A 16109-nucleotide genomic window follows, 5' to 3' on the forward strand; every position below is an offset into this window, starting at 1 on the left:
AGCGCGGAAAACTGAAGGCCTCCTGGCCCCTGGGTTCTCTACGGCTGTGAGGTTCTGTGCCTGCAGCCTAGTGTCACCAGCGCCCTGGTCCTTCTGCCTCTGACTTTCAGCCTTTCCCAGGGCCTCTCCCGTACCTGGGCCACATGGAGCTCATGTCCCTGCTCTGCAGGGGGGCGGGGATCTGCTGACTAACAGAACCTCAAATCAGTGCTCACTTCTGGGTGGCTGTGCAAGCTAACAGGAGAATTACAGCCGTCAAGAGTGGGGTTGGAGGGTGCTGCCCTTCCGTGTTTGCTTTACTTTTCCCATTTAGTCCTGATGTCTGTCTCATCGCCACCCCTCTTCCAGAAGCGCCTGTGCTAACGTAAGGCGTCTGGAATCTCCCTGGTTAAGTGTCTCTGAGAAATGCTCAGCATTGTTTTGTAGGTGTTTATAACATTTACAGTAAAGGGCTCTAGCATGTAGATCTGTGTGTTACACCAGCTCAGGACACCTGGGCACTGGCTGGCACCCGGAGCAAAGTGGCATGTGTGTCCTTATTTGCTGGCTGGGGCCCTGAGCTTTCTTCGTGATGGTCTTGGCCATTCTGCTTTCCCCTTTGGAAAATGCATTCTTCGTATTTTGTTGGTTTTCATGTCTTTTTCTTACTGATTTGGATTAGTGCCTCCACATTCTAGATTAGTCGCTCTCTTGTCTCTTGGTGATTTTTTACCATGTCTTTGTCCTCATCAGCTTACATTTTGCGCCTTTGGCGGTGGGGGGATGGTGTCTTCGTTTTTTGAGGGTTTTTTAAAATAATTTCTTCCCATCTCAAGGTCACAAAGATATTTTCCCACAATTGTTTCTTTTATTAGTTCTAGAATTATACATCACAGTTAGACCTTTGATTGTCTTTTGTTTATAACACGAAGCAAGTGTCCAAACGGATTTTACTTCCTACAGAGTGAAATTTTTCTTAATATCATCTGTGGTGTAGTCTCATTCTTCCCAGGTGTTTGGAGGCACCACCTGTAATGTCCATGAGCTTCCCACAGAGCGGGCGTCCTTCATGAGCCCTGCCCCAGTTCTTTGGTCCTGTGCCACTCACTGGTTTGGGGTCGTGGCACATCTTTGTGGCTGGGAAGGAGAGCGCCGAGTGCCCCTTGGTGGTTTCTTTTTGTCCCCCAGAATTAATTTGTTTACTTGTGGACTTCTTTTTTTTAAAGATTTTATTTCTTTATTTTTAGAGAGGGAAAGGGGGGTGAAAGAGAGGAAGAGAAACATCAATGTGTGGTTTTCTCTCGAGCTCCCCTAACTGGGGACCTGGCCCACAACCCAGGCACGTGCCCTGACTGGGAATCGAACCAGCAACCCTTTGGTTCTCAGGCTGGCTCTCAATCCACTGAGCTACACCAGCCAAGGTAGACCTCTTATTTCTACATTTAATTCTAGAAAGGTTGGTTTTCTTTGATCGGATTCTTCAACAACAACAATTTCTGTTGTCACTTTGATTGTAATTGTAGTTTTTAAGTACGCTTGGCTAATTGGTTTTTTATAGCACTTAGTCATCCCACTGTGAACTTGGTACATTTTCCCCTAATTCAGGTTTCTCCTTGAGCCTTGTGACAGAAGGTAAAATTCCTTTCTCTGAGGCCCCCTGCAGTCTTTGCCTGATTAATTCTTGAATAATTTGTAGCTTTGTGACATCTATTCTATGACTTTTCATTCACGTCAGTTATGGACTCTTCTAGCATGTGGGGATTTTGACATGGATGATGGCTGTTTTGTCCCCGCATCCCCTCCCCACTGTCTTTGGGTTTCCCTCTAGGCTGCTGGCACCGGGGGTGGGGGGGGGGCAGCAGGACTGTTGAGTTGGAGCAGGGAGGGCATGCATCCTCTTTTCTTCCCGGAACGTGTGGCCCTTACAGTCATCCTTGCTCCCCTCCGCAGTATGCCTCTGGGGGTGGTGTTTAAGGGTGTCCTGAGTGCCCTCCCTGGAGTGTAGGTGGGGGCTGTGGTTGAGAGGATCTTGAGGTACTGTCCAGGCCCCTTTGGAAAAAATTTAGGATCAGCTGGGACTTTCTCCTGGAGGCTGAGGCGACAGAGGTGCCCGAGGGAGGGGGAGGGGGTGCCAAACCTTGCCGAGCTCCTTTCCTGGTGCAGAGGCCAGTGGCTTCCTCTGCAGAGGCCAGTGGCTTCCTCTGCGGGAGCTGGGCAGGCTGCGGAGGCCCCATGCACTTGCCCTTGCCCTCATGTCTGCCTGTGTTCTCTCCCCAGAACGTGCTGGCCAAGGCCCTCTATGACAACGTGGCCGAGTCCCCGGATGAGCTGTCCTTCCGCAAGGGCGACATCATGACGGTGCTGGAGCGGGACACACAGGGCCTGGACGGCTGGTGGCTCTGCTCGCTGCATGGGCGCCAAGGCATTGTGCCTGGGAACCGCCTCAAGATCCTGGTGGGCATGCATGACAAGAAGCCTGCAGGGCCCGGCCCTGGCCCGCCCGCCCCCTCGGCCCCGCCCCAGCCTGGCCTCCACAACCCAACTGCCCAATACACTCCCATGCTGCCTGTCACTTACCCAACCCAGCCTGACAGTGTCTACCTGGTACCGACCCCGAGCAAGACCCAGCAAGGCCTCTATCAAGCCCCTGGGCCCAGCGCACAGTTTCAGTCTCCCCCCGCCAAGCAGACGTCCACGTTCTCAAAGCAGATGCCCCATCACCCGTTCCCCAGTCCAGCCTCAGACCTTTACCAGGTGCCTCCAGGGCCTGGCAACTCCACCCAGGATATTTACCAGGTGCCGCCTTCTGCTGGGATAGGGCACGACATCTACCAGGTTCCTCCATCCATGGATGCACGCAGCTGGGAGGGGACGAAGCCACCGGCAAAGGTAAGGCCACCCTGGCATGACAAGGGCAGCCCTCCCGGTAGATTTTGCCCAGACCCAGGTCTCTGGATTCAGCCTCCCTGGGTTCTCCAGGGCTCCAGCAGTGGCTGTGTGTTTCATCTGGGGGAGGTGAGTGTTTGGGAAATGGGTTCATTTTGCTGCTGCCGTTGGGCTTGAACAGCTTGGGCCAACAGAGGAGACGTTGAGCTGGCCTGGGACCATGAGGTGTTTGCCAGCAGACAAACCCTTGTGGGAGGGTGGCACTAGCAGAGAACTCAGCCTGTCGCAGGCCTGGAGGTGCGGAAAAGTGGTGGGCGGGTGGGGCTTGGCTGGCGAGGCCAGAGCAGCAGGCTGGGGGTGCACTCCCAGGCCCTGGTGCCACCTAAGACCCAGATGCTTTCCTGAAGGCGGAGGGGTTTGAGTGGGAGCAACCTGCCCAATCCTTGTCCTAGTGAAGTCATCCTGCCCACGGAGGGTGCAGGGAGCAGCGAGGGACCCAGGCTGAGGCAGGGAGCCCAGGAAGGGGAGGGAGGCTTGGTTGGGCGTGCTGGGTGGCACTCGAGGGGGAGAAATCTTGCACGGAGGGCAGTGTGGCAGTTTGGTGAGCGTGGCCAAACTCCCAGAAGAACGGAGTGAATGAGAGCAGAGGTCTGGAGGTGAGTAGCACAGTGCTCACGCAGCACCTCCGTGCCTGTCAGGGGCCGTGGCTCCTTCCCTCTTGTTGCTCTGACTTCCTCATTGAAGGGCTTGGGTCTCTTGCGCTGGAGTGGTTGCTGTGTGAGCTCCAGCCAACGTGTCTGCATCCCAGCCAGCAGGAAAGGAGGAAGGGGCAAAGGGAAGAGGCCTGGTGCCACATGCCTGGGGACTCCCCTGAGTCCTCTGGGCATACGTGTCAGCCCCTTAGGTAGGGGTGAGGCACATCTTCTGGTGTTCTGGTTCCACAGGTGCCTACCCTTCTCTTCTGGGGCATGTTTGTGGGCCTGTGGGTTCCTATAGGGCGATTGGTTTGTGCCTCTTGCACTGTGGAAAATACACTGCCTGTGGGGCTGCCGGTGTAGGGGTTGCCCCGAGAGAGACCCTGATTCTAGCCCCTTGTGAGCTGNGATGCCACATGCCTGGGGACTCCCCTGAGTCCTCTGGGCACACGTGTCAGCCCCTTAGGTAGGGGTGAGGCACATCTTCTGGTGTTCTGGTTCCACAGGTGCCTACCCTTCTCTTCTGGGGCATGTTTGTGGGCCTGTGGGTTCCTATAGGGCGATTGGTTTGTGCCTCTTGCACTGTGGAAAATACACTGCCTGTGGGGCTGCCGGTGTAGGGGTTGCCCCGAGAGAGACCCTGATTCTAGCCCCTTGTGAGCTGTTGCCAGTGGATGTTGGGCCAAGGGACAAGGCTCTGTGCCCTGCACCCTCCCAGTCCACGGGCTGCCTGGGACTGGCTCAGTCAGAAGCAACATTTTCTCACCTTCGGCCTGTGTCTTCCCTGCACATGTCCCTTCAAGAGTTGGGGAGTGGAGTTTCCTGAGTCCCGGAAACTGAAGTCCCATGGGCTTGGAGGACTGTCTCCCTGTTCACCCTCTACAGCTCTCCCAGGAGGACCCTGAGACACAGCCCACACTAGTAGGGAGGCCCTCGCAGCCTTCCCAGTCCTGGCTGCCCAGCTCCCCCTCTTCAAAAGGGGAGGGTGCAGTGAGTGGTGTGACTCAGGGGCCCTGGTAGGAGAGGACGGGTGGTGGGCACCACAGTTGGGCTCTGCTGGCATCAGCTTCCCCGGGCCGGGCCCAGCCTTGCTTTTGTATTGTATGTAACCCAGGGCCTCCTGTGTCTGGAGAGCCAGCAACCCTGTAGACAGACGCGCACTCTCCTCACTGAGCCTCTGTCCGCAGAGCCAACCCAGGACTGAGGGGGGAGACTTGCCCCTGCCCACAGGGTGGAGCTTGGCAGCCAGGAGACCTGCCCATGGACCCCTGGTCACTGACTCCCACTTCCTGCCCTACCTGCCCCTTCAGCTGCCAGGCCAGAGACAGGCTGGTAGCAGAAGCTTGCCCTGCTGGAGGGGGACAGCCCAGACTAAGGCTGCTCCCAGGCAGTTTTAGTGGGAGGAGCACAGCCCTGCCTGGGGAGCCCCATCCTGTGGGGAGGTGGCAGAGAGCAGTGCCTAGCTGGTGAGCCTTGGGACAGGCCATAGTCCATCCCCTTACACATACAGTCTGTGCTCTGCACACTGCATCCCAGGGAGGTGCACCCTTTCCCCCACCCTTCTCTCCCCCCTGAGTCTTTGCAGTCGACCCTGGTGTATCTGAGAGGCTGGGCAGGCAGGGAAACCCTGGGGCTAAGAAACAGCGCTGAGACTCTTGCAGGCTGCAGACTCAAGCCCACGTTTTGACCGTTGGTTCTGTTGCCCTACAGTTGAGGGGCTTGCTTTCACACTGCTGCTGGGCTCACCTGGCGGGTGTCCAGCTGCCCTCCCCTAAGAAGCCCCACTGATCCTGGCTTGGGCAGCCGAGAGTTCGTCTATCTTTATTTCATGATCATGAAAGTGATGCTTGTTTGTCATAGAAAATGCATAATTGATGAAAAAGCCTGGACAGGAGACGCCCCAGTCCAGAGGTAATCACTGGCCAGTCTGGGCGTATTTTGTCTAGCATATTCTCTATTTGCCTTTCGCAGGCTCATACACATTCTTTTGCATTTTGAAGCTGTAAATCCAATATCAGATATCGAAAGCGCTTCTGGGTCCCTAAGCATGATCGTGACTGCTGCTGTGGGTTTCACTCTGCTGCCCGCCTCCCCCGCCAGTGGGCGCCCAACGGTTTCTGACGGTGCATGTCTCTGACAGTGTGGGGGCAGATGTCTTGGTGTGTGCACATCTGTGCCCACGTTTCAAGGCTGTGCTTTCATAAATCTCGTTATTCCCTTTGGGTCTGGGAAGCAAGCTCCTGGTTCTGCCGTAGAGTTTGGCTGGGCTATGGAGGAACCCTGCCAGGACTTTGGTTGGGGAGGCTGGGACCCTGGTGCCCAGGACTCTGGAAGGCGAGTGAGGGTAGTGGTCAGGAGGGGTCAGATCCTGGAGCGCAGTGGCTTGAGAGAGGTCAGCACCCTTTGGGCTGGGGCATGGCTTTGGGAAGCTGAGAGCAGAAGTAAGTAAGGGGGGGGCCGTGTTTTGTGAGGTCATTCTTGGGGGCGTGCCTCTGGGGCAGGGGCGCGCCTCTGGGGCAGGGGCGCAGCTGTGCCGACAGGAACAGCTGGGGCAGTGGGTCAGGCTCTGGGGAGATGCAGCTGCGCTCAGTCCTGTTCCTTCTGGGAGCTTTGTCTCTTCCCCAGACTCCTGGTACTGGGCCATGGTGGGGTCAGGAGCAAGGGGGCCCGTGTCAGGTGTGTCCCCCACTCTCAGTGAGAGCATATAGATGGTCACCTGCTCTGCCCCACAGCATTCTGATGTTGTTCCATTTCTCAGAGGAGGAAACCAAGCTTCTGGATAGTAGTGTGGTGGGGGTGTGCCAAGGGCAGACGTAAGTCAGTGACCCTTTTGCAGGAGGGGAAGTCTGGCAGCCGAGCTGCCTGGAGGTTGCTGGGCACCCAGACAGAGTTGGGCAGGAGGCCTGCCCTATCTCACTGGGACTTGATAGCCATTAGCTTCGTGCCTCACTCTTGCTCTGCAGACACACTGATGGGACCCTGCTTCTGTGGGTTTGCCGTCCGCACTGCAGAGGTGTGTGTGTGTGTGTGTGTGTGTGTGAGAGAGAGAGAGAGAGAGAGAGTGTGTGAGTGTGTGAGAGAGAGAGAGGTCTTGGGTTGGGGTCTGTGTCTCCTCCCAGACTCTGGCTGTGTCCCTCACCCCCAGGGGCCTCAAGGTCCTGCTAATGGGGCCCCATGTGGGGAGCAGGGCAGCCTCTAATTAGCGGGCTCAGCAGCTCTCTGGAGAGAGGGATTTTGTAATGAGGTTTCTTCTCCACTGGCGGCTTCCATACTGTTTTTTTCTACCAGAAAAACTTGCTGGCCAATATAGCTGCTTACTGTCACCAGCTCAGCCGCAGGAGTGGCAAGCCGCCCAGGGCCTGGGGTCCAGCCCCCAGGGCCCTTCCTCCTGCACTACCTGCCCTCTTCATTTGCAGGAGGCTGAGAGGGGCTTGCATGCACAACCCTGTTCTTGAGGCCGGGTCTCCATCTGCCCTTCAGAGGCCAGTGGGACCCAGAGATGCCTCAGGCCTTGCTTCAAGGCCCTGCCAACCTGCCATAACCCGCCGGCTCCCGCCTGCCCGCCCGCCTGCCCAACTGTTGGCAGGTTACTGTGTCCAAAAATAGCTCTGGAGGAGACTCAAGTCTGGGGCTCAAGGAGGGAGATGAGTCTGGGGAGGGCTGCCAACTCCATTTCAGGACACACAGGGGTGGGGGGCAGTGGGCGGGGGACACCCCACCGAGGCACGCCCCAGCAGCTAATGGGAGCCTGCCCAAGAGCCCAGTGTTGCTTTGCTGCACTGGCTGCCCAGGAGGCCAGCAGGGAATGCAGGAGCAGGAGGCTCTGCTGAGCTCTGGGCCCACGAGAAAAGTGCTGGTGCCTGGCCACTGGGGAGACACTCAGCTGCTCCTGGCAGCTGGCAGGGCGGGGGTGGGGGTGGTGTGGGGCACAAGCAGGGACACCGGAATCTGGGGGCCTTGAGCCTGAGGGCAGGCCCTGCCTCAGCCCTACTGCCCCAGGGCTATGTGTGGGGAGGGCCTGAGTCAACCCTGTCCCAGACGTCCCCTTTGATCAAGAAACAAAAGGCATCTCTGTCGGAGAAGAGCAGAACAGGCAGCCTTGTGGGGGAGGCGAGCCCTGAGCGCCTTAGGAGATCCTGCCAGCCTTTGGCTCAGGGCTGACCCCCACCCAGTCTGCTCCTCCCACAGGGCTGGGTGCCTGCAGGGAGGCGGCTGCTGCCCAGCACTGCCTGTTGGACAGGGTGCTGACAGGAAGGGCCGTGGGCAGCTCGAGGCTCTGGATCCTGGGCCGGGGGGCAGGGCACCAAGGCAGGGAGAGGCCAGGCTCCTCTCTGGGCAGATGTTTCCTGCTTGGGTGAGTGGTGGTCTCAGGGCCCGTGGGGATGGGGGTGGGAATCTCGGTTCTAGTGTTGGCGACTCCCTCATGCCCACACCCTCTCTCTCCATCTGCTCAAGAACTGTCTCTGAGGCCTGGAAATCCCTAGTGGCCCTGTTCAGGAGTCTCCGCAAGAAATGCCGGGGGTCGGGGGGCAGGGGAGGACAGAGGCCTGCTTGCTGCTCTGCCAGGCCACTGCCTACCTCTCCGGAGGCCCCCGGCTGTGGTGGTTGGGATCTGCCCAGGCCACCTCCTCTGGCCCCACCACCTCCATCTGTCCTGGGTCCGAAGGTGGCTGCTGGATCCTGCGGTCAGGACAGCTCCTTGCTGGCAGACCTTTCTGAGGAGCATGTAGCTGGGAGGTGTCCTGAGGCAGGGGCACCTCACTCAAGGGTGGCCCACCCTCCATGAGCCCATAGGCACCCTCTTCTGCAGCCTCCTGGGTCATCCAGCTGTACAGACTGCCTCTGTTCCCGGGCCGGAGCCGCCATTCCCAATAAACCCTGGGGCCCTAGTGTTCGCCAGGGGTGGCGTTTCATTGAAGAAATGGCAGAGAATGCATGAGGATGAGAATGCCCTTGCCTTAGAGTGACCCCTGGGCCCACCCTTGGGGGACCCCCCCCCACTCACACTGCCTTGGTGTCCCAGCTACCTCATGGGAGGAGTGGAATCTCCCTGAAGACTTGAGGGTGGACCCTGGAGCCTGGCTTCCAGGGGTAGTGGCGACAGTCTGCCATCTGCCGTCTGCCCTAGGTGGTGGTGCCCACCCGCGTGGGGCAGGGCTACGTGTTTGAGGCCTCCCAGCCAGTGCAGGACGAGTACGACATCCCACGCCACCTGCTGGGCCCAGGACCCCAGGACATCTATGACGTGCCCCCTGTTCGAGGGCTGCTCCCCAGCCAGTACGGCCAGGAGGTAGGTGTAGGGTCTGGAGTGGGGGCAACTCGGGCTGGCCCTGCTCGGGGAGCTAGGCTTTCTCAGCTGTGGCCAGGGCAGGGGCGTCCAGGGGTGGGTGCTGTGGGGTTTCCGCTTTCCATTTCCTCAGGGGACCCTGGCACCTGTGTCACTGCACCTTTCCTGCCCCTCAGGTATATGACACACCCCCCATGGCTGTCAAGGGTCCCAATGGCTGGGACCCATCCCTGGACGTGTATGACGTGCCCCCCAGTGTGGAGAAGAGCCTGCCGCCATCCAGCCACCATGCGGTGAGCAGCGGGGAATGCTGGGGCCTCTGGGCTGAGTCCCGACTGCGCTCAGGGTTCTGGGCGGGACTGTAAGTGTGTACGCCACAGTGGGGGCCCGCATCTGCAGGGCTGGGGGCCTCAAGAGACCTGACTCCAGACCCCAGCTCTGTCCCTCTCTCGCCCTGTGACGGGTGCTTTTCTGATCCTCAGCTTCCGTGGCTGCAGAAGGGCCCCTTGGAAGCCCCTCTCCACGGGTGCTTGAGGGGGACACCCAGGGTATCAGCAAGGTGACCACAGAATTTGCCATACGAATCAGGGCTCTTCTGAGAACGGAGGAGGGGTGACCAATAACTATGAGAGGGAATTACCATATTTTTTGGAGCATAAGATACACCCAGGTTTTAGAGGAGGAAAATAGAGAAATTTTTTTGAAGCAAAAAATGTAAAATATTGAATAACGTAACATAGTATTTCACCAGTGTAAATGTAAACAAAACTCAACAGCAGCGTTAACAACCATTGTTCCTCCCAAAGTCGGCGGGGGGACATGGGCAGGGTATGTCTTGTAGTCTAAAAACTACAGTAGGCGCAAACCAGGTCGTCCTTGGCTGACAAGTAACATAAAAAGCTCAGTCACACACGTGCCCCAGAGAAGGGAGTACACAGGCAGCAGTGGTGGCCGGTGATGGTGATGGCGGTGGTGATGGCAGTGATGGCAGTGGTGGTGGCAGTGGTGGCGGTGGCGGCGGTAGTGGTGGTGAAGGTGGTGGTAGCCGACCTCCCACTGAGTGTTGGGAGTGACACGGTGCACTGCCTTATGGAGCCCTGACAATGAACCTGTGAGGGAGTTCTCCCGTCTCACAGCTGAGCAGACAGGCGCCGCCTCAGGTCACGTGGCCAGGCAGCAGTAGAGCCAGGATTCTGAGCTCAGCTGTGGCTCCAGAATTGGGCTCTTAAGTGTAACCTACGTGGATGAACCTGTGCACTTGGGCCATGTCTGCGTAGGTGACCGAGTCCTGGTCCTAGGCTCCTCGTGGGCTGGTGGGTGGGCAGCCTTGACCACCTTTTGGCCCCTCAGGTGTATGATGTTCCTCCATCGGTGAGCAAGGATGTCCCTGACGGCCCACTGCTGCGTGAAGAAACCTATGACGTGCCCCCTGCCTTTGCCAAGGCCAAGCCCTTTGACCCAACCCGCCACCCGCTGGTCCTCGCCGCACCGCCTCCAGACTCCCCGCCAACTGAGGATGTGTACGATGTGCCACCCCCTGCTCCCGACCTCTACGATGTGCCCCCCGGCTTGAGGCGGCCTGGCCCTGGCACCCTCTACGACGTGCCTCGAGAGCGGGTCCTTCCTCCCGAGGTAGCTGACAGCAGTGTGGCTGACGATGGTGTGTACGTGGTGCCCCCACCGGCTGAGCGAGAGGCCCCGACTGAGGCCAAGCGCCTGTCCGCCTCCAGCACGGGCAGCACTCGCAGCAGCCAGTCGGCATCCTCCCTGGAGGCACCAGGGCCAGGCCGAGAGCCCCTAGAGCTGGAGGTGGCCGTGGAGGCCCTGGCCCGGCTACAGCAGGGTGTGAGTGCCACTGTAGCCCACCTCTTGGACGTGGCAGGCAGTGCTGGCAGGTGTGGGGGCTGGCGCGGCAGCACTGAGCCTCAGGAGCCCCTGGTGCTGGACCTGCGAGCTGCTATGGCTGCCGTCCAGGGGGCCGTCCATGAGCTGCTAGAGTTTGCCCGCAGTGCCGTGGGCAATGCTGCCCACACTTCTGACCGCACGCTGCATGCCAAGCTCAACCGGCAGCTGCAGAAGATGGAGGATGTGTATCAGACATTGGTGGCCCACGGTCAGACCTTCGACAGTGGCCATGGAGGCGCTGGGGCCACTCCTGAAGACCTGGACCGCCTGGTGGCCTGCTCACGGGCTGTGCCTGAGGACGCCAAGCAGCTGGCCTCCTTCTTGCACGGCAATGCCTCACTGCTCTTCAGACGGACCAAGGCCCCTGTCCCAGGGCCCGAGGGAGGCGGCCCCCTACATCCCAACCCCACCGACAAGGCCAGCAGCATCCAGTCCAGGCCCCTGCCCTCACCCCCCAAGTTCACCTCCCAGGACTCACCAGATGGGCAGTACGAGAACAGTGAGGGGGGCTGGATGGAGGATTACGACTATGTCCACCTGCAGGTGGGTGCCTGCCCCTCCTGGGGCCCTGGGGAAGCCCTCTGGCCCAGTTTGAGCTCTGATTTTCCCACCCTTGTAGTGGGCCCCTCATCACCCTGTACAGAGGGCCCTGCAGCCTGAGGAGGATTTAGCCCCAGCAGGGTTTCGGGAGTCCCTGTGTTCTCTCACTCTGACCTTCCAGGCCAGGTGGCCCCTGGAAGCCAATCAGAGTCCTCCAGTGCCAGCCAGGGAAGGCTCTGGAACACCTGCGGGGGTGGGGCTTCTCTGGTGACCAGGATAGAGACTACCTGGTGACCAGGTAGTGTTTGGGAAGGTGGATTCTGAAGCATACACAAAAACAGATACTTCCAGCAGGGGGAAAGAAACACGGTGGTGGGAAGGTGGGGTGGGGTGGGGTGGACCTCTGAGCAGGGACACGGGTGCTAGTCAGTCTCAGCATTCCAGGCTGAGGGCCAGCAGATGCCCAGGGGTCAGGGACAGGAGGGCGGGCGTGGATGTGATTCCTGACACTGAAACCAGGCAGAGAGGATGGCTGTGGCCACATAGAGCGTGCCCAGCCTTTCCTGTGCCAGCGTGAGATGGAGGAGCCCGGGAGAGCCGCTTCCGCGGGAAGCTGCCCCTGACTGGGGCTTCTGGCTCACTCAAACCAGTCTTTGTCTGCCCCCCAGGGGAAGGAGGAGTTTGAGAAGACTCAGAAGGAGCTGTTGGAAAAGGGCAACATCATGCGGCAGGGGAAGGGCCAGCTGGAGCTGCAGCAGGTGAGGACGTGCTCGGGGTCGCCAGCCTGGCCCAGCACGCACGGGCTTCTCCTCCATCAGAGGAGCCGGCTGCCCCTCGGCCAGCCCCCACTCGGCTGTGTGACTGTCTCCGAGTGCAGGTTGGGTTGATGTTATTGTCAGAGTGCTCGTGGTGGCCGTGGCCATGTTAGCGTGCACACGCCAAGTGTGAAAGAGAAAAAGCAAGCTCCCCAGAGGTGGTTTAACGTGATACTTTGTGAGCAGTTACGTCTGCTTTTATCCCACGGGTTTTTCCATGGCATCAAACACTCTGTACAAAGGCTGCAATAGCTACTATTGAACATTCACATTGTACCCAATCCTCAGATAAACTCTCTTCCAGCATAGAATTTCCTGCATGTTTTGGATCACTTGAAAGAGATAGTTTTAAAAATTAAGGGAGTTTTATTCTGATTATGAAGATAATAAAAATTATAGACTAGCACGAGGTAATACGGATATCACCCATCAGGTTTCCCCCAGCCCCCGCCCCTGAGACCTGGGTGCACGCGAGCAGAGCCGCAGCCTCCCCCGCTGCAGAGCAGATCCGAGAGGCATCTGCTCAGGCTGACGTCAGAATGATGACTAAAGAAAGGTACAGGGCTTGGAACACTTCCCTGGCACGTAGACGATGCTCAGTGACAGGGTAAATAAATGTTAATAGTTGTACATAAAATATGTGCCATCTCCAGTGATTTAAGAAGTGGCATGCGCTTTATCCTCTTTATTTCCTCCAGACTCCACCAGCGTTTGTTCACCCAGTCCTTGGTGGGCATTTCGGCTCTGGGCGTTACTTTTGTAAATGTTGCCTCGCTGAGTGTAACTCTCTTCGCATATCTGTCTCCAAGAGATCACTTAGAGAGGTTGCTGGGAGCTGGACTGAAAAGCAGGACTAGGTGGGAGAACTCTGAAGGTCTAGAGTTTCGGGTCTGGAGGCGTGAAATACAAGTAAAGTACAGGCAGATAAAATGTATTGACAAGGACGTTGATTGCTCTGTTTCCATATCAGCGAAAACTCTGGAACCACCACCCCCCCGACATCTGTCTAAGAGTATTGTTTACATGAAGTATGACATTTTCATAGGGTAGACTGTTATATAGCTGTGGCACTGAGAATTGTCAGAAAATGGAAAAGACCCACCAGAGTTCAGAACAGAACAGAAGTTAAGTGTCTTCTCTTACTAGACGAGAGAACTGAGGGGTGAGCTTTACCATAGCTGCCTGAGGGGGAATTTGGAGTGCTGTGAGTGTTACGTTTCGTGTTGGTTTCGCCAATTAAATTAAGGCATGACACCTCGGGTAGAGTAGAAGTCATCTTTCCCTGAGTCTGTGCACAAGCTGGTCACAGCCACTCAGTGCCCTGGTCAGAAGCTGCTCTGGTGAGGACCTGTCAGTCAAACCAGACTCCCAGGTGAGACCACCACTCATGGAAACTTCCCTCTTACCATGTGCTTTCATACGAACTCACTAGCATGAAACGATTGACCCGTTGGTGCTAAAAGTAGGTGATAAAATATTATATATAGTGTTGTCAGGTTTTTTAAAGTGTTTGTAGTAGTTTTTAAAGATTTTATTTATTTACTTTCAGAGAGAGGGAGAAAGGGAGAGAAACATCAGTTGGTTGCCTCTCACGCATCCCCTAACTGGGGACCTGGCCTGCAACCCAGGCCTGTGCCCCGACTGGGAATTGAACAGGCATCCTTTCAGTTCATAGGTTGGTGCCCAATCCACTGAGCCACACCAGTCAGGGCTGAAAATCTTGAACAATATTTACCTTTTTTGGGGGGGGGATGTAAATTTTTGTTGTCTATTGGTGGGCACTGAAATTTTACAAATACCAAGGTATTTCTTTGTTTAGAATTTTTATCATAAAAAATGTAATATAGTTATAAAATTGAAAAGAACTAGCCCTCTGGGTCCCATTCACTCAGCATCAGCCATTCTCGACACAGCAGCTAATGCTGTTTTGTCTGGCCCCCCTGACCCCAAATCATTTTGCAGGTGTTACTTTATGTGCAAATAACTTGAATGTGTCATTCTAAAAGATACTTTACCAGATTTTTTAACGGATTATTTTGGGTGCATGGGATTCCTGGTGATGGGTACCTTATCTTCCCCCCATTTGGTGTATTTGAATCTTTTTATGTTGTATACATTAGGAGGAACCTTTTTTTAACTTTTCATTTGGAAAACATATAGATTCACGGCAAGTTGCAAAGAGAACAGAGCAGTCCTGTGCACCCGTCACCCAGTCCCTCCCACAATCACTTTGGACTAGAGAGCAGCCCCCAGTGGCGTCCCTTGCCCTTGCACCCACTTGTCTGTCTCCATTTCTGCCACTTTGTCATTTGAAACGTGTCACATGAGCGGCATCGTACGTGAGATCGGTGAAAGTCAAGTGGGGAATCTCTAAAAGAAACTCGTTACTTGCTGAGGGTACAGGCCCCGCTGCCGCCGGCCCCGGAGCGCTGTCCCCATTACTCCTGCCTGCTGTGTGTCTGCAGCCTCACTGTGCTCTCCCTCTCCCCAGCTGAAGCAGTTCGAGCGGCTGGAGCAGGAGGTGTCACGCCCCATAGACCACGACCTGACCAACTGGACGCCGGCCCCGCCCCCGGCCCCAGGGCGCCCGGGGGGCCTGGGCCCTTCAGACCGGCAGCTGCTCCTCTTCTACCTGGAGCAGTGCGAGGCCAACCTGACCACGCTCACCAACGCGGTGGACGCCTTCTTCACCGCCGTGGCCACCAACCAGCCGCCCAAAATCTTTGTGGCACACAGCAAATTTGTCATCCTTAGTGCCCACAAGCTGGTGTTCATTGGTGACACGCTGTCGCGGCAGGCCAAGGCCGCCGATGTGCGCAGCCAGGTGACTCACTACAGCAACCTGCTGTGCGACCTCCTGCGCGGCATCGTGGCGACCACCAAGGCTGCCGCACTGCAGTACCCGTCGCCTGCTGCTGCCCAGGACATGGTGGACAGGGTCAGGGAGCTGGGCCATAGCACCCAGCAGTTCCGCCGAGTCCTGGGCCAGCTGGCGGCTGCCTGAGAACGGATGACCAGAGGGATGGAGGCCAGGGGAGGAGGGCAGTGAGGTCCAGGCTGCCCCGGTCACCCTCCCCCAGAGTCTCGGTGCTGCAGGCAGGGGGCAGGTAACCCCATCTCCACCCAGGCCTGGTGCCCTGGATGCCCAGGGGTTTGTACATGTTTATGACAGGGCAGGGTGTGGGCTCAGAGGGGCCCAAGCAGAGCTAGGGCTCCGGAGCTGAGGCCAAGGAGCAGGCTGGTGGGCTTCCCTGAGTTCACCGTGGGCCTGGAGAAGGCCCCAATACTAAATGGCCTAGCCAGGAGCATGCAGGCCCCTTGACCCACATGGCCTTGGGTGACCCCTGGGGGCTGTGGGGTGCCATGTCCCTGCCCCACAGGGATCAGTGCAGCTGTGATATGTTCCTTCTCAGCGCCAGGAGAAAACCCTAAAAAACTATTTTTCATTATTGATTTTCCAATAATTTGGCTAATAGTCTACATTTAAATAAAATTTTTAAAAATGATAAGCAGTTTCCTGAGGTGTGAGGGGCAAGAGGGCCCTTGGGTGGGAAGGTAGGTTCATCCCCCTTGTGGATGCCCAGGGTAGGAGTAGTGGGTTGGAGGGACCCTTGGTGAGGCTGTGGGTGGCCTCTGGGGAGGGTGAGAGTCCCAGCAGAAGAAAAGCAAAGCCTTGGGAAGCAGGACTGGGCCAGGGAGCTGAGGCCAGGAACCTCCTGCCCAGTGGAGGAGAGGTTTGTGAATGGCTCTAAGGTCTGCGGGGCCCCGTGCAACCTGCCTGCTGTGTAGTCTGGGCTGGAAGTCAGACGGTGGTCTGGGAGTCAGGACTGGTCTCCCCTCCCCAGCTGCTGGCTCTGCCTTCTTCCCTCCAGCATCCTACGTTCCACACATGCCATGGCGCCCCCGGCTGGTCCTTGAACAGGACAGAAGCAGCCGAGAAAGGGCATGGCTCCCTCATCCACCACTGAGAGGAGGGGGTCCTTTCCAGTGTTTCCAGTGTGG

At 57.3% G+C, this 16109-nt stretch overlaps 1 protein-coding gene across 2 annotated transcripts in view; it reads left to right on the forward strand.

Moving 5' to 3' along the window:
• BCAR1 (BCAR1 scaffold protein, Cas family member) overlaps positions 1-15616 on the forward strand; it is a 36917-nt gene extending 21301 nt beyond the window's left edge. For both annotated transcript variants that reach the window (XM_037063617.1, XM_037063616.1), the window contains exons 2-7: positions 2257-2868; positions 8689-8850; positions 9024-9140; positions 10198-11295; positions 11961-12050; positions 14599-15616. In XM_037063617.1, the coding sequence (XP_036919512.1) occupies positions 2257-2868; positions 8689-8850; positions 9024-9140; positions 10198-11295; positions 11961-12050; positions 14599-15111 (2592 nt within the window). In that variant the 3' untranslated portion in view covers positions 15112-15616. The remainder of the gene's footprint in view (positions 1-2256; positions 2869-8688; positions 8851-9023; positions 9141-10197; positions 11296-11960; positions 12051-14598) is intronic.
• Positions 15617-16109: the final 493 nt, after the last annotated feature.

Source organism: Sturnira hondurensis, unplaced genomic scaffold (assembly GCF_014824575.4).
Source record: "Sturnira hondurensis isolate 20B ecotype Veracruz unplaced genomic scaffold, ASM1482457v3 Scaffold0014745, whole genome shotgun sequence".
In the NCBI taxonomy this organism is placed as follows: domain Eukaryota; kingdom Metazoa; phylum Chordata; class Mammalia; order Chiroptera; family Phyllostomidae; genus Sturnira; species Sturnira hondurensis.